The 19251-nt window shown below is 33.5% G+C and overlaps 1 protein-coding gene across 2 annotated transcripts in view; it reads left to right on the top strand.

Annotated features, from left to right (window-relative positions):
• The window catches only part of ssh (Protein phosphatase Slingshot), an 83342-nt gene extending 68629 nt beyond the window's left edge, over nt 1-14713 (top strand). For both annotated transcript variants that reach the window (XM_088236479.1, XM_088236480.1), the window contains 3 exons: nt 7770-7964; nt 9561-9830; nt 10846-14713. In XM_088236479.1, coding sequence (XP_088092605.1) covers nt 7770-7964; nt 9561-9830; nt 10846-13264 — 2884 coding nt within the window. In that variant the 3' untranslated portion in view covers nt 13265-14713. The remainder of the gene's footprint in view (nt 1-7769; nt 7965-9560; nt 9831-10845) is intronic.
• Nucleotides 14714-19251: the final 4538 nt, after the last annotated feature.

Below are 19251 nucleotides of genomic sequence, written 5' to 3'. Positions count from 1 at the left end.
GCAAACGTCAATGACGAATCAGCTCCGCTTCACGGACCTGGAGAAAGTGCTAGTTCGTCACTAGAAGTAGGCCGCTGCACAGCATCAGGGATTGGACTGATCAATCACGCTTACATACATCGCATACAGAGCTTCGCGCGTCGCATTTTATATTCAACAAATGAATTATGTATTTTTTCAGTATTTATAAAATTCAATCAGCTATACAATACATGCAAATACAGTCGATGTGTTTTTTACAATATACGAATAATTCGATGCTAGGAAGTGGGAAGCAAATTAGAAGTATGCTTCAGCCCAATTTTTGGGAACTTAAATCTGGTGAAATTACCATAAGAAAATACCTTGAACTCAGAACCTCGTACATGCTGCCTCATTTTCATACCAATTATTTATTAGACGGTCATGTACATATTATAGTAAAAAAGGTATGCAAGGAAATACTAGGTATAGTGAAACACTTTTAGTTCATTGATAATATGTACTTAATTTAATTGTACATTATTTGTTGCCTCTTAGTATCTGTTTCTGTCTTACCATCGTCTCTTGAAAGGTTGTGGCTCCATCTTTCGTCATTCCCTTTCATCGATTACCTGTTAGTAAAATTATTTAATTAATTTTATTAGCGATAGTAAAAAACATTGTGAGAAAAAATAGGCAATGGCTTAAGAACTTAATATCCTCCTGCCCTACCTCCTACCTGGCTCTCGACATTAAATTATTAGGCATATACACTTATTCTCCATTGCGAAATTGACTAATCGGAAAATCTGCGGAAATATGCTGATTATGTTGATTTCTATCACCTTGGAATAATTTATTTACCTGCAGTTACTAATATTGTTATTTGAATCCGCAAATCGCAACCGGTCTTCAAGAGGTTGATTAGTTATTCATACGTACTTATAATATAAAGTATGTTATTTTTTATAGTGTATTTAATATTAAATGTATCTAATTCGTTTATGAATGGCCTATGTTGTTAATAGTAAGGTGAAACAAAATTAAATTATTGTTTTTATTGATAGGTTTATATGTTTTTATATTATCTATCTTATGCGGTCCTAGGGTCATTTCGTTTATGCGCCATATTAGATGAACGTGTGATCCATGAACTTTGACAGTCTGAAGAAAAACAAATAAACTTAAATTAAAATCCTGTATAAAATGCTTTCAAGTCGGGTTGTTAAATCGGGTTGTGGTCCTGTGGCTAGTGTCTTGGACTCACGGACCAAAGGTCCGTGGTTCGAATCCTACTCTACCCCAACTCGATTCCATTTTCTAATAGTGAGTTATTTACAACTCGTTGAAAATGGCCCTCAAAATTAAATATTTGGGTAAATCATAAGAACGCAAATATTTCTTTTTTTAAAAAAAAAAAAAAAAAAAAAAAAAGTATTAACATTAAATTTCACATACTTATTCAACTTTTATGTCATCGATCTGTGCTGTCAAATTATATCATACTTTAGTATTTTACTACACTAGCGCCAGTTCTGTAGGACTTCAATTTTGTTTATTGACCTAATATACAAATATAAAACTCGAAAATAATCGTGTCGTCACTAAGATGTCCCGTACCGATGGCACTTTATATTTTTTTGTTGATATGTTGAGATAATACCGAAAGGATTTTACATTTATTTTATTTATCAAATACGCCCATTCATTTTACATTTAACATCCAATTATTTTTGGCTGACAATATCAATGAATTGAAAAATAAAAATTGGACGAATTCATAGAAATTTTAAAATTATTATTTTTATTTTCTATTGTATTTTTATTATTATTTCCAAATAAATTACAAAATTAGTTAAAGGAGTCCTCCTCATTAGGGATATGTACTCGTTGTTCATATGTTGCTGTCCTGTAACTATTTTTTCTTTTATTTTTTCGTTATATATTTAAAAAAAGAATATAATTAAACATTTAAAAAATATTATATAAATAAAAGACGAGTGATACTTTAATTCACAAATTTGGAATATCCAGTGACCGGTTTCATTGCTTTCGCGACATCTTTGAGACTGGTATCTTTATTAAGGTGTTCGATGTATTTATACAAAACAGAGGTAAGGATAGATAATTCAAAATTATATGAAAGTAAATTAAATAAAGTTATTTTTATCTTAAGGATCTTTATCAAAATTTTTTTGGGTCATCTTATGAGTTTAAGTATTTTGTTGTTGGTGCCCCATCCTTCGTGAGTGTGATTTTTGTCAATTATGATTTCTGAAACACAAAGGGTAAACAATAATTAGTAAAAATATATACAATGGGTAAAGTAATGAAGAATGCACGTGTGTTATCTGTTCATTAAGTAATTCTTCGTCGGGTTTATTTTTTAATCTATTAATTGCGAGAATTTCTAGTTCGTCAAGTTTATGGCCTTTAGGTGCAATATGAATTATTTTTACATTATTTTTTAAATCAAAGGAATGTTTATTTTCTACTGAATGATTGGCAAAATTTATTTAAATAATAAATTACAACGAACTTCCACCAAGAATTTTCACTTAAAAACTTAAATTTAAAAAATAGTTTTGTGTTATATTATATGTAGGTATACTCGTTCTATCCCCTTACGGTTTCAATCCAAAAGGAATTCCTGGACAAGCCAGTGATATTTTATACTGATCGTTTCACTCCCAATATTGACTGAAATCAGTAGCAACAGTTGTTTGATTAATTCCGACCTGTATACGATTAACATTGTGAGTTGAACAATTATTCAACTGAGGTTTCATTTTAGTTAGTTAGTTATAAGCTGGTAGTTACTGAAATTCCTCCGTATTCGCTTTAACACCTGCACACGAACTATTTAACTTTGCACATTAACACCTGCATTCTGATCATATGATTTATGTTGAGTATTCGACTACGAGTCCGCTGTTTAGTACGCAGTACGTACATACTTCAGAGTTTAGTCAAATAAAGTTCGTGTTGTGAATTTGCGCCTCGTAAGTTCACATTTCTACAGAATTATCAACGATGTGAAGTGCTTGCCTTTACCTATGTCGTTTTTACCCGTTCCCCCTCACTGTTACTTTCTAATACTGAACACCACAACAGTGATAAAAAGTTAAAAAAAACGGAAAAAAATCACTATTACTCTCAGTGATCATTATTGTTATCTTAACCGTTAATTTTATGCTAAATTATTTTTTTAATTTGTGCAAATAATATTGTAATATAAAAAACTTTCCAGCTAGCAAAATAAAATATTATCCTAACTTTATATTTTACAGGTACGATATATTGGGTGTTAATATACTTTGTATCCGTTATTTTCCTAATTTAAAAATGAGCGCCTAAAGTGAAAAAAAAACCATTAAAGCTCATACGTCATTTGAAAGAAAATTTTCTTCTCTACAAGATATTGTGTTTCCTTTTACGTTACATATGCTATTTTATATGATTACAAGCTTTCGAAATGGAATGTCAAGTAGACGAAAGTGAACATTTTCGGCACCACCATCTGTTCGTATTCAGTCGAACTAAAAAATGAGAAAACACACAAGGAGAATACATTATTGACTATTTTTTTGTAATTTGTTCTCTTCATTTGGAAAAAAACTGACCAAACTTATGTTAACACCCATACTTAAGGTAAAACTTTTGTAATGAAACTTTAATGGCGGTTTTCAAAAAAGGCTTTCTTATTTAATACCGACCCCGACAATTCTCCTTCAGTATTTTACAACAACTCAGTTAATAATGTATTTTTCTTTATTTCCTCGATTGAACGTGAACAGAAAGAGGTGTCGACAGTGCTCACTTTCGTCTACTTGACCCTCTGTTTTGAAAGCTTGTAATCAAACAAAATAATTTATGTAACTCAATATTTACAGAGTAGAAAATTTTCTTTCGAATGCTGTATAACCGTTACATTTTTTTTTTACTTTTGGAGCTCATTTTTAAATTAGGAAAATAATGGACACAACTAATGTTAACACCCAATACATTGTACGGTTTATGACAAACAATCATTCACCTACAAAATAAATATTTAAATTATAACAAAATAATTATTTTAGTGTAAAAATTTAGGAAAAAAACGTGACGAAATCTACACTCAGAACAAATAATTGACACATGATGTTGCCGTAGCTCAGGAGTGGAGACACTCGCAATTCTCGCACTATAAAATGGACGCTAATATTTATAGTAATTTTATTCGAAAATGACGTACATTATGGAATAAACACGTTCTCAAGCGTTAATAGCGCGATAAAATAAATAATTATAGCGCACATTTAGCATTGGACTGACTTCTTGCCGTGTTTTAATTCCTATAATGAATATATGGGATTAAATGCCGAACTTCTTATTGTGATATTTAAAAATCACGAATTTCCAAAATACGGATATTTTTCAGTGATGCTATGAGTAGGTACATTTATCACAGGATTTATCGATCGAATCAATTGCGACTGCATGTTATATTTGCTAGTTGTCCATGAAGAGATGAGGAAAACCTGAATTTTAATATTAACATAATGTTCACGCTCAATGATATAATATTATAACATGCGACACATTTTCAAATAGTTTTATATTACCTATGTGGATGAAATGTGATCAGAATACTTCACATCGTAATAAACCGCGTTTGCCATGACACGCCAAGTTTGAGTTAAATAAACACACATTTTAAATGATCGTCTTTAAGAGTATCAACAAATAGCCATAAAATTATTATTTTGTAATGTGAAACGGGACCAATTATATTGTCATTTATTTTAAACCACGTGATTTCAAAACGGAATACATACTTTGTATATATATTTTTACTGTTTTTGTAATTTATTTTTTACTTTAAACACAAATTTAATCAAGTGTTACTTAACTGTCCTTTTTTTCTTTAAGAAATAAAAAATAATAGTGCATAGGAAACAGTATTTATGTCACTGTGAATAACATAAAATAAATAATGCGTACTGAGGCCCCACAGTGGAAAGTTAACAGAGTTATCTTCGACTGTCTATAAAGAAAAATCGATATTTGTGTACGAAAATGAGTATATTTGCATGGACATTGGAAGCATCTTCATCGGTAACCTATAATTGAACACGTTTAAAAGATAAAAAATGTATGCATATTCTGCTTTTCATACGGAAAACTTAATTTTACTTTGTAGATAAAATTAAAGATAAATGTTAACTTGCCATTGTAATCGGGGCCTAGGTGTACTTTCACTTATTTATTTGTTTAATTTGCGCATTTATAATAATAAAAGAAAAGTAATAGGAAAAAAATTGCTGCATTTAATTTGTGGAGAACATACGCAGATTAAATTTTACAAATATGCCAAAAAGTCTTTTTAACAGAATAAACATTTCCTATAATTTTTATACTGGTACCAATTTTATTAAATATTTTACCCTGAGTGTAAAATTGTTTGATTTTTTTTAAAATGTGACTAGCACATATAGTATAATAAGCATCATCATATCTAAATTAAACTTAAATAGTTTTGAACAAAAAAAAAACATGATTTATATTAAATAACAGTATTTTGTCTACAATGTTTTAAGTTTGTCCAAATTTTTGTAGACAAAGACTGGATGCAACCCCCTAGGGACCTGTTAATATCAACAACAAGAACATTTTAGAGAAGGGACTGTAGAAGTCTAGGCATCTACAGGGCTTATGACCTGTCATCGGCTGGTTTAATTGGCCACTTTACACACTGTGTAAATGCATAAATAAATAAATTTAGTTTTAACTTTTTGAATTTGTAATTTAAGCAAAACAATTAACTTTGTTATCACATGCTACGGATTTATAAGTGGGTTTTAAGATTTTTTCCAAACATCTCTTCACTCTCACAGTTTTGCACTTCAGCTGGGACAGCATCCCGCGCCGTAGGGCCCGCGATAAAACTATAAAATGCCCGTTATAAAGTGTTTATATAAATAAATACACCCATAAAACCATCTTGATTCCTTTGAATTGTTTCAGCGGATGGGGTTTTGAAAAAACATATCTAGTAAATGGAATTAATGGTTTAAATTTATTTCAACAGAGAGGGAAAACATTTTTGAGAAGGGAATATGGAAGTCTAGGCATTTACAGGGCTTATGACCTGTCATTGGCTGGTTTAAGTGGCCACTTTACACACTGTGTAACATTCACCATTCTGCCCATGTATGAACATCCACATTTCCTCAATTCTTCCATCTGTTGACTTTTGTGAAGTCAAAGAGCTGAAACCTTTATCACGTGGAAAGTCAACAGATGGAAGAGTTGAGGAAATGTGGATGTTCAAACATGGGCAGAATGGTGGATGTTACACAGTGTGTAAAGTGGCCACTTAAACCAGCCAATGACAGGTCATAAGCCCTGTAAATGCCTAGACTTCCATATTCCCTTCTCAAAAATGTTTTCCCTCTCTGTTGAAATAAATTTAAATATGAACAACTCCCTAGGGAGGAAATCCAGCCCTGCAAGCATTTGGACATAATCAAACATTGTGGAATTTATGGTTTTCACCAGAAAATATTCATGATGAAAAAAATAATTATGGGTGTTTAGTGTTTCTACCAGCTAAGACAAATTAAATGCATGCGCAAAATTTTGCAGGTTGATGCCGCCCGTCAATTAATAACTGTGTTTGCAGTGTCTAGAGTCGATTATTGTAATGGTATCTATGCAGGTCAACCAATGAACAAAATGACTTGCCTACAGTCTGTATTAAATGCTACAGCGAGACTTATTTTCGGAATCTCCAAGTTTAGTCATATCACTCCACTACTTTGGGAATTACACTGGCTATGCTTTTCACAGAAGGTGGAATACAAACTCTGTTGGTTTATGTATAAATCACTGCACACTCTGCTCCGGAATATTTTAGGGAACTATGCATTCCGAATGATCTAGCTGACAGGCGTCTTACGCTTAGATCAGCTATGTGTACGATGAGAGAAAAAGTTATAATACATCTACGCAAACAGCGCATTAAATTATGGCATGGAATGCTCTCCCAGCAGAGATGCGAGGCTGTGAGAGTGAAGTGATGTTTCGGAAAAAGCTTTAAATCCACTGGTTCTCTAAATCATTTGAATAAATCGGTAGCATGTGATAACAAAATAAATTGATTTCATTAAATTACAAATTTAAAACCTTCAATTATTTTTTTTAATCTATAGAATCACTATGTAAATCGCCCTTAAGGTATTATATTACAAAAATGGCGCTATATAAGTTATCCATTATAATTATACATGATAGCTTTGAAACTAAACCTCGGAAAAGAGAAGAGTGGATTTAAGCAGTTGTTGAATCTCGAAAAATTACTTACAACTGCATTTATAACTAGTTTTCTCAAATTTTGTAATTTAGAGGTTTTATCAGTATTCTGACAATATTGACATTAGCGGAGATGTCATTAGCTGGTTTAATTAGAGTACTGTGTAAAATTCATAATTCTGCCTATGTTTATTATTATTGAATCTGGTAATCTGGTATGATACATCCATATCTCTTAAATTCTTCCATCTGTTGATTTTTGTTTATTTAAATCTTCAAGTACCAAAATATATGGGCTTTGGCGAACTTATCGCTAAAAGCAATATCTTTCAACATACCAAAAAACAGACTGGTCAGATAAAGTTTAAATGATGAGAAATGTGGGATAAGGTAATGAGTTTGAAAGAGCATTCAAGAAAGAGAAGGAATAAAAATTAAAATGAAGACAGGTTTTTCATGTAGAAAAAAGGCCTGAAACCTTTATATCGATTATAGAATGTTTCTTTTCATTTCAGGTCGGCGCTGCAAACCCTGCACCGCGTCAGCCGTCAGGCGCGCGAGCGGAACTACTTCCTCGGTGGAGCGAGCCACGGCTGGGTTGGCTACTATGAGCAGCGGATACAGTCGGAGAGATCCTGCCTCAACGAGTGGAACGCCATGGACTGCATCGAGTCCCGTCGCCCCCCCTCCCCAGACTCAGTACGAAATAAGTGAGTATCAACTACACTAGCTCACGTAATCCCGCTTACTAAATTTGATATTTTCAGTATTGAATTATTGGCATGCTGTCTTTGCTGGTGTTGCCTATGTTATATTATCTACTTCACATTATTTGCTTCCTTGTACTTTCTTTATGAAATCATCCGAGTGGTTTAAAAATAAACTGATTGTCGTGGAATAGACGACCATGTTTGGCAACCCAATCCTAGTTGAAAGCTAAACTGGGGTTTCGTTTATTGTGGCCTGTATCAAGTATGTTTTAAAGTTATCAATAATGCAACAAAATAACAGTTTAAACGATATTAAAAAATAAAACAAAACATCAAAATATATAAAGCGGAAATAAGGATCAGTATAAGGAAGTAAGGAAAGCAAAAAGGAATACAATAAATAAAAAATTTAAATTAACACATTACGACAGAGATGAAGAATATTTTAGAGAAGGAAATATAGAAGCCTAGGCATTCACAGGGCTTATGACCTGTCATTGGCTGGTTTAAGTTCTCTGCTGTAATATGTTAATATTAACAGCTCCCAAGGGGGTTGAATCCAGTCCTTGTCTACAAAAATTTGGACAAACTCAAAACATTATTGAAAAATTTTAATATAACATTTTTGAACTTTCTCAAGTGGCCCAATATCCTTTGTAAAAGTAGGGGTTTCATACTCGGAGTCCAAACTCAATTAACAAGTTTTGTACATGAATATGCTAAAATTTGATAATTTATTTTTTATGTATCATCAGGTCTGTGCAAAAGTTGCAAACGTTGCAAAATTTTACAAGAGATTGAAAAATCACCTCCTATAAATTTATTTAAAATAAGTTTCAAGAGTTAATATTGATATGTAAATTTTATACTATTCATCATTCATATGCCTTAGTATTATTTACTGGAATAAAACATCATCACATGCGCCAATAAAACAAGCTCTTTCTTCCACATACATCGTTAACAGCTGTGTCTTTTGAAATGTTTGAATAACATAATATTTATGAAATTAATTAATAAACAATTTAAAATCTATGTTTAGTTTGTTTTATTGACTTAATAGGCTCTATCTGAAAAGTTTGTTGAATTATTTTGGTGTATTAATTATTTTATTATCAAACATATTCTTATGTGTGGTTTAACAATAACAATGTACATTTATTTAATTTAAAAGTGGTTTAACACATATATCTTAACCTTCAATTTGAATTTATTTTTTTTATTCACAAATGTTTTTCCCACGTCATAATATTTTTTTACTGCCTTATATAAAATTTAACTTTATGACTTCGCCTTTTTTCTATATGGGAGTCTGTTTTTAAACTTTCCCCGGTATTATGATCATGTTCATGCTGGCTTTGATATTTTTTTTCCAAAATTATCAGTTTTTTAGAATTAATAATATTATACGCAAATATTGTTAAATATTCTTGATTTATATGCTAGTACTTTCAATTCATTTAGCATCTTTTTTTTGTACTGTTTTTTTTTTTTTTTTAATAATTTTTAAGGCTTTGTTTTGTAATAAGGTTAGTTTGTTTATTTACTCTCTTATGGTTGAATGATTTTAAAAATGAATTATTTGTGATATTTCAGGCCCCGGGAACGCGACGAAACTGAAAGGGTCATCAGATCCACCTTGAAGGAAATAATGATGAGCGTGGACCTAGATGAGGTCACCAGTAAAGTCATTCGGGGCCGGCTAGAGGAAGACCTGGACATGGACCTGGGGGAGTTCAAGCCATTTATTGACCAAGAAATGCTGACCATCCTCGGACAGATGGATTCTCCCACGGAGATATTCGACCACGTCTACCTCGGCTCCGAGTGGAATGCCAGTAACTTGGAAGAATTGCAGAAAAATGGGTAAATATGCATTTAAACCATCAGTCACACATGCATTTTTACTTTATTAAAGTAAGAGTTTATGTCACTAAATTATTTAATACGATAAAGTTTGTTCTATTTCAAATTTCGGATTCATAAGTTTTCACCTGATAAGTAATGCTATTTGTTAGTTTTCCAAGAAATATATGACTAATTTGAGCCCTTATTCGACTATTCAATATTTATAAAACTTTTTTTATAGTTAGGGTGGATGCTGTAGTAATTGGATACTCTAAATCTATTAGTCAAAAATAAGATAATAACAGTTTATCTCCACCATAAAATAGCCACTTTTTGTGTTTTTTTTTAATGAACGCATTAAATTGATTTGTTTTGATTATTATAGGTTTAGAATGTCTAATTACTGCAGCATATCCAATTACTACAGCGCCCACCCTATAAAACCTAAATATAACCTAATTTGTCCAAATGTTTGTAGACAGGCTGATGCCTAGACTTCCATATTCCTTAAATCATGTAAATATACGTGTAAGTAAATTAAGTGTAAATATTATTTTATGTACTATGTAATATAAGCTATACTAAAAAATATTTCCCTCTCTGACAAATTTAGTTCTAAATATAACCTTTAACAGAATATTGTAATTTATTTATGTAATTATTGGTTCTAAGCTGTTTGATTAAAGATTACATTACCTAAGCCCTGTAAATGCCTAGACTTCCATATTTCCTTTAAAATGTTCTCCATCTCTGTTATTTGTTAATAATAACCTGTATTTAAATCATTCAAGTTATTCTGAAAATTATAATAAGAAAAATATGTTGTTGAGATTTGACCACATTTGAATTACATTTTTTTTTTATTGGTGACTGGATTTCATGGTCAGACTGAACGATGTCAGTCACGACAAAACCTGGTTACTGGTGAAAAGTTTATAAATGTATTATAATTTAAATAGAGTTCCACCATGAAATGTTAGCAGAGCAATATTATTTTGAAAATGTCTAAAATGATAATATTTTTTGGTTGCAGGGTTCGTCATATACTAAATGTTACGAGAGAGATTGACAACTTCTTCCCGGGTGTATTTGACTACTTGAACATTAGAGTATATGATGATGAAAAAACAGATCTCTTAAAACACTGGGACAATACTTTTAAGTACATCAGTCGAGCGAGGAAGGAAGGATCCAAAGTGCTGGTTCACTGCAAAATGGGAGTTAGTAGATCCGCTTCTGTTGTTATCGCTTACGCAATGAAAGCGTTCGATTGGAATTTCGATAAGGCCATGAAACATGTTAAAGAAAAACGCAATTGTATAAAACCAAACACTAGTTTCTTATCTCAATTAGAGACATATCAAGGAATGTTAGATGCCATGAAAAATAAAGAAAAACTTCAAAGGTCTAAGTCAGAAACCAACCTCAAGTCCCCCGGTCTGGTATCCAAAACAGACTCTAGAATAATGGAACCGACTCCCCTCATCCAAGCTCTCTCTGGTCGCTGTAGAGGTCGGCCGCGCTCCTGGTCTCCCGATACTCGCCTGGCTTCGCAGCTTCTACCTCCTACTTCAGTTTCCCTGGAGAATCTCGCCCAGGAAACCAGGAATGTTCTCATGCCTTGTGCTAATGGAAGCTACAGTGTGTCGCAGAATCAGATCATGCGACTCCGAGAGGATGGAATTCCTAGTGTGAAACATATTGTTAACGAATTAGAATCTCATGCAGCTGCTACAGAAAAGAAAACCCGTAAGGAGAGAAGGAATCTGAAATTGAATCTGGCTAATCTTATTGAATCCCTCAAATGTACAGACACTAATTTAGATTTGGGTGATCGTATCGAAGACAAATCATCAGAGTGCGGTGATTCAAATTTTCAGTTTGAGGCTGTTAATACGGAGTTAATAAATAATGTTATCAGATCAAAAGACATTTCCGATAAAACAGATACGTGGGATCCTGGGGAAAGAGTGTCCGCCGAAAATACTGTTACTAGTGAAGATAATCATTGTGAAATCAGAGACTCTAATACAATAACCAAGTGCGACAGTGGTATAATAGATATGAGGCCTCGACCTCGTCAGGCTGGAGATCCCTTCTCCCGCCAACTAGACCGGGAGTTCGACAAGGAAGAGCGGCGGCAGGGGACAGGGGAATGCGGACCCCCACCGAGTCGCCAAGGGTCGTGGAGCTCTTGTGACAGTGCAGTGGTACTGGAGCGTCACTCTTCGTGGGGTTCACATGACACACGACCTTCCCGCAATTCTTCTTGGGGTTCTTACGATGAGCCCTGGAATGCAGGCACTGTAAAACGCACTAAGCTCAAACTAGAGGAAGGAGTTTCTAAGAAGCCATGTCCCGAAACAGAAATAGTGCTACCGGGTGATTTTGAGGAAGCAGTTAATACTGTTTTGGTGCACAAATTCTCGGCTCCTCAGTGTGATTTGGACATTATTAGCGAGAATCATGAGCAGGGTAGCGCAAAACATAAAAACATTAATAATGCCGACGGTGTCAGTGTTAGTGTAACGGATAATTTATTAAAAGATAAAATGAGTGCCATATTAAAGGAAATAGATTTCAATAGTGCGGACGATTTGTGCAACGCCAGGAAAAGGGGTGCGACCACCTTTTCTCCTCTGTCTGCCAGCGCCCCCGCTGCCTCCTGCCTCCACCTCCTGCATCGCCTCCCGGCCCCCAGTAAGGGGCCCCCTTCACGTTCCCTGGGAAATCTCTATTCCGCTAAATCTAACGCTTCTGTACCATTCACTTCACAAAAATGCAAAACTAACGAATTTAAAGTTGAAAACAATACTCTCACAAATCGGACTTCATCTGGCAAAGTGAGAAACTTAAAAATGGAGTTTGAAGCCAAATCTAATGTTTGTAACGATACTAAAAATATGTTAAATGTAGAGACGGCCATACATAACACCGGTAACCCAGAAAACAAAACCAAAGGTAGAAGTCTTCCATCATCGCCGGTTAGTATTCACGTGGATAAAACGAGAACTGATCCGGAACCACCCACACCTTTGGTGGTGCAGACCACATCCCTCGAGGATCTGTCCGTTAAAGTGCTGGTAGGCAAGTACGACAGGCCTAAGAGTCAACAAATTAGCAGCAAAAGTAACTTCTGCGAGCCACCGGTACCGACGCGACAGTCTAGTTTAAAACGTGATATAGATAATAAAGCTCAAAAGAAACAATCAATGCCTGGGTATAGAAATTCAATTTGCGCAATACCGAAAGGTATGATGGCTGCTCCGCGTCCTCCTGTGGTACCCACCGTAGTGTCCATGGCCCCGCAGACCTTCCCCAAGGTGGTAGTAGCCTCTGTCGTGGCCAAGGCGCAGAAGAAGCAACTGCAGCATGGAAAGACACACCCTTTAGCGAGACTCAAAAATCACACCACCAATCGGTGTACTAATCCTGTGTATAATACTATGTAAACAGTGACTGCCATGCGTTCATGTGCCTGACGCCACTTTCCTTCTAGTAAGAATGTAGGTTTACCATTACTCACCTATTTTCCCATCTTCCGTCATCGCTCCAACATATTGCCACTAACCTATTCCATCAATGTAATGATGAATGTTTTTACCAGTTTGTTCGGGGTTCTTTATTTATTATTTATACATTAGGAGATACATTTCTATTGTGATATTTGGAATTACGTAGTAGAAATACATTTCTAGAATTCTAAACTTCTTTCCAACTTGTTTATGAAAAAAAGGGTTAGCATAAATTTTTCTGACTCTGCGCCTGTTCAAGTATATCGGTAGTGTAATCCTGAGTTCTTACAAAAGGAATTTGCGTATACATACTATTACATACCTACATAATTTTAATGTTTAAGTACATATTGATAATGCACACATTTAGTATAAAGCTGTCGTACGACAGACTATTTGATCACTGCCATAAGAACATAATGTTATCCCACCCACCCGCTGTTCGCCTCTAACGTGGATTCACTTTTATACTATCACTTAAAGTTTATATTGATTTGAATATTTCTCTAATTGTGCGCTAAAAATAATTGAAACAATTGTTTTTTCTTTATTAATACATTTTGTAATTAAATGTTCTAAAAGAAATTATTATTTTCCTAATCTGCGTAATTCGCACGAATTCTTTCAATAACACGAAGCCTATACCAAAAAAGCAGTTTTTCAATATGTGCACCTATTTAAATGTTTGTGTACAATAACATAAGCAGCGAAGTATCACTAAAATGTGTATATTTTTATAATTTTGATAATGGCTGTCAAAATATCTAGTCTATTTTGTATGTATGTAAATGTCGCAGCCACCTTTAATGATTATAGCATTATAGATATGTTAAGTAAGAAATTGTCACGGTAGCATTATACTAAATACATTCAAATTATAAGTCAAAATCTTTCAGAAGCGAAAATAGTTTCCACTGAATGTAATTAAGAATTTGCAAATGAATTTGTTGACTGTTGAAATTTGTTCTACAAACGAGAAGTTCTATCGCTGCATTACATGATACCCTCTCTACTTAGTGTGATGAAAATTAGCTTTTGTAGTGTGACAGTGGATTCATTATGTTAACGAATTTTCCATAGATTATTTTTTTATTATCGATGTTGATTTAATGTGACAGTACAGAGGAAGATCACACTATATTATGTAATGTGGCTACTTTTAGCTTAAAACCTTTTAGACAAATAATTGTGTAACTCAAACCAAAATGAATTTTAAAGCTGGTTTTAAAGATTGTCCTATTTGATGTTGCTCAGAAGTATTTAGTTCCAGCTTGTGTGTATAATTATTGTGATTATTGTAAATTTTTGTACTATAGTTTGTATAAATAAGTATATATAAATATGTTTTCTGCTTTTGAAAATAAACTGGTTGTTGTTTTCAAGTTATTTTCTTGTTTTACCTTTTTTTAACCTTACTTATATGTTTAGCTAGATATATTGCCAATGTGAGTTATTGATATAGCAAAATAAAATGTACAAAATATGAAAAGATACATATGTTTATCCTTTCATCCCCGGGAGATGGAAAAGACAGCTATTAAAAAAGAAGAAAAGTTGAATTGTTTGATGACATGTATAATGAAGCAAAAATCTTTACAAGGTATTTATAATACAAGAAAGATTAATTATAATCATTTCATTAGTTTCAACAGTATTCAGCGTTATTTTTATATGCATTATTAAAGCAGCAGATATAATATGATATATCTTCAAATGAACTAGGTTGCATGATTGAAACCAGTTTTCCTGTATTTTCAAAATTTGTCCTCCATTCCAAAGCAGTTGCTTGCTGTTGTCGGGATGCAAGCCTGAGGTCTAGGATCGTTTGCAAAGAGAGTGTTTCTTGCGCATTTCTCGTATATATTAACTACAGAAATGTGCAAGGTAATGACATATTTCAAAATATGTAACAATATTACCACACAAATTACAAATAAGTACAACATACATAATAAAAACAATCTTAAATCCTAAATACACCGAAATATGATTAAAAAATTGTGTGTGTGCTAATTGAAGGGCTGATATAAAAAACAACACTTGTCAGTTGTTTTAAGATTTTGAGATTATAATGTTAAACGTTCATAAATTATATTCTCTATTTATTTGTTTATACTGTTCATTAAAAAACAACTCATGACATGTACAAGGCTTTAAAGTTTGTTTGATTTCGGTAAAAAGAACACACGTCATGTGCTGTGAAGTTTTTTCGCTCTCCTGAAAAATTGAACTCTCTTGACATATGCTGTTTTTGATTTCAGCCCTTCAATTGTGCACAACTACTTAACTGTATAAAATAAATTTGGTTTATTCAAATCTCACTACATATTAATAATAATTTTTAATCCAGTAAAAAGGCTAATAGCAATGAACCAATTTTGCCATATGATTACACACACAAAAAAAACAACATATTTTACATTCATAAAACAATATAGAAATAAATAACACATGTATGGATAATATATGTTTTTTTTTTTCAATTTTCAAAAATAACAAAATTAATTAAAATAAATGGTAGGTAAGTAAAGAAAATAAAATTTTACAGGAAATATATCAAATAAATTTGTAGCGTACGGCTGAAACACCGCTGTCTCAGTTCGCTTAACATTACTCTTCTAACATCGCAGCTGACCGGTTACCCCTGCGTGCTTTATCCCCTGCGGAGGCCTGAAGGAAATCATCACTGCAATATTAAAAGGATGTGCCTTGGAAGGCAGAGTTATTTATCTCAGCTCCCAGACCGCTTCCTTTTTTGGGACAGTCCTGTTACTGTTCATAGGGTCCTTACGTATTTACTTGCTTTATTGCTTTATGGTTCTAGAAGTGCTAGATCATAATCTTGACACCACATGTTCTCGCTTTGCCCAGTCCAGTGTAAGGTCATCAATCTTTTCCGACAGTGTTAAGAGAACCCCAGTGATCTCAATTTGTGAAGCCCGCGAATGTCAAACTATCTTAATAATAATTATTAGTTGAATTAGTCTCATCACTGTTTTAAACTAATTAACTCAACCAAACCTTTGTACAAAATACCTTAATTTTTTTTACATAAACAACGATTGTGTGCGTTCTATAAAATCAGTTATATTTATGCCTTATGGCGGGTCTCAGCATTTACAGCCACTGCTTGAACAGGGGTGAGAGAATCTACTCTGCAGTGGCTTGAAGAAATGTATTTTTAGAGCTTTGGAAGCAGGGCAGCGAGGAAATTTAACCCCCCAGTTGTAAATATTTCGGAGGCACTGCAGTACTTAGGCAGTTCAAACAATTGCCTTTATGCACTGTTATAGGTGATCCATGACGTATTCCACGCTGCTTGCGTATAATTATTTCATAGTTCCACTGTGTACAAATAGGATTAAACAAAGCCAAAATAAGTAATGTTAAAGAAAACAAACTGCAAAAAATATCAATGTGATGATCATTTAACTATTACTATTAACTTACGGTTTTTCAATAAAGCCAGACGCATGTGGAGATGTTAGTAACAGAAAGAAATTCTTGAAAATGGGATTTACAGGATTCATTATATGTTCTTAATATGTTTAATTTTTGGGTGATACTTCAGGGTTACACAGTTTACCAGTTTTTAGTTTACAAAATGTTTCTTCAGACATGATTTAAACCAAATTTCTGAAACATCTTCAGTAAAATTTAGTTATCACTTACACCAGCTAATAACATATCAATAGGTGTGAAGGTTTTCACTGTCACATGTTTCAGCTACTATTGCAGGAGCCATCTTCAGGGTAACACAGTTTACCTTAATGTACAAAAAGACAAATAAAATAATAAATTGCTTTACAAATATTTAGCAGTCTAAAGTTTACCATTCAGCCAATGTTTAAACATCCCTTTTTATAAAATTCTTACATTTGTTAATTTTTTGAACTATTTTCCATATTTAATTCGACTAGCATGTCAAAGTTCACTAGCTCCATCTTTTAAATTTCTGGGGTTTTAAAAGGTGTTTTAATTTTAGCCTGTTTAAACATCGAATGCTTCCTATTTTTTTTTTTCTTTTTTTTTTAAAATAAATATTTGCGTTCTTATGATTTACCCAAATATTTAATTTTTAGGGTCATTTTCAACGAGTTGTTTTTCTCACTATTTTTTTTTTAAATATATATTTGGACCCCTGTATTTAGTAGCCTTACTTATCATGTACAAGGCTAAGGTAATCGGAAAAAAAAAACGTTTTTGTTTGTCTTGGAAATGGGATGTTCGATCACTGATTTTGGTTTATTACCTTTATGAGTCCAATCACCATTGTTGCAAAGTTCAAGAACAATGGCGTGTGATAACTACTTTTAACTACAGTGTGGATATCTGTTAAGGATATTCCGTCTTTCCTGCATTCTGCTTCAAGATTATGGCGTTGCAAACTGAAAAATGGGCACTGAAATAACAGATGTTCGATACTCAGTGAAGAAATATCATCGCATGGACAATAGTCATCATTCCTTAATTTAAACCTATATAGATAACTTCTCATAGCTCCGTGTCCGGTAAAAATTTGGGTCGTTTCGAAAGTACTTTGGTGATGATGACGGAAGTTTGCTGCATCAGCCAGCGTTGGGAAAAACATTTTAGTGATTTTACCTGTAGAAGAAGCGCGGTAATGATCCTCCCAACGCTGCTGCATATTTTGTTTTATACAGCGTTTAGCAAAGCTAAGGGGAAATTCTAAGAAGGAAGGTGCCATTCTTTTACAAGTTGCGGCTCTTGCTCGTTCATCCGCTCTCTCATTTCCTACGATACCAGCATGTCCTCTTTTCCAGCATATTTGAATGTTCATCCCTCTTATTTTTAGATGCTTAATTTTACTCTGAATATCTACAATGAATGGATTTACTGACCGAGTATCTGTTATAGCTTGAACGCCCGAATGACAATCTGATAATATTTTTGCAATAACCCATCTCTCTGGTGGTTTCTTTAATAACCATTCGAGAGCTTCTCGTATTGCGAGTAGTTCAGCCTGGAAAACTGAGCAGAAATTATCTAATTTAAATGTTCTGCCTGGTAATTCTTTATCACTCTCAAAAGGAACGAATGCCGCTCCCACTTTTCCGTCGAGCAGGCTACCATCCGTAAAGATTCTAATTTCATTGGGAGCATAAGGAGGTATATCTTTGTCAAGTAAAATAATATTTTCGGGAATTCTTTCGCACGGGTGAGGTAAATCGAAATAGTTTGCAGTTCCTTGATACTTGCGATCATCTGGAATGGAATACAGCTTACCAAATTTCTTGACATTATAAATGTCCTTCCTTTCTTGAATTTTAAGGTCTAACGGTGTAAACCCTGTTAGAGCTTGAGCAGAGATAACTCACTATTAGAAAATGGAATCAAGTTGGGGTAAAGTGGGATTCGAATCACGGAACTTTGGTTCTACTCTACTTGTACAAAGTACCTGGACAGTCTCTGTAGTGCATATTGGCTAAGGTGGTCGGTTGCCTTACGCATATGCGGTTCTTGGTTCGATTCCCAATGAGATCACAAAATGATTTGTCTCTAGTGTTCTTGGCCTTTTCGTGCTAACGTGTAATTCACGTGGGCTTGTGGTGCAAAAAAGGTATCGGTAAAAATTAAACTGTGTGCTTAATTGATGATGCATAGTAAAATATTTAAGTACAAAAAACCTTTGTTACCAAAAAAAAAATGTAGGAAAAGAGGTAGAAAAAATCATATTTAAAAACCCAGAAAAATAAGTAGCAAAAACAAAACACATAGTAAAAGACATAGTTCTAAATATATACGAGCATATGTATAGCAAAAAACATATTAAAAAAAACATATTAAAAAAACATATTTTTAAAAATATAGTAAAACACATTGTAGCTAATGTGCTACCGGCGTCCTGTTGTGGTTCCGCTGCAGTCACTAACACTGGTTGTAAGGCAGTGGAGGCTAGGCGA

This window comes from Micrasema longulum, unplaced genomic scaffold (genome assembly GCF_059751315.1).
Source record: "Micrasema longulum isolate JH-2025_06_02 unplaced genomic scaffold, ASM5975131v1 h1tg001561l, whole genome shotgun sequence".
In the NCBI taxonomy this organism is placed as follows: Eukaryota; Metazoa; Arthropoda; class Insecta; order Trichoptera; family Brachycentridae; genus Micrasema; species Micrasema longulum.
Note: the sequence above shows the minus strand (reverse complement) of the source record. Positions and strands in the feature narration are given on the sequence as shown.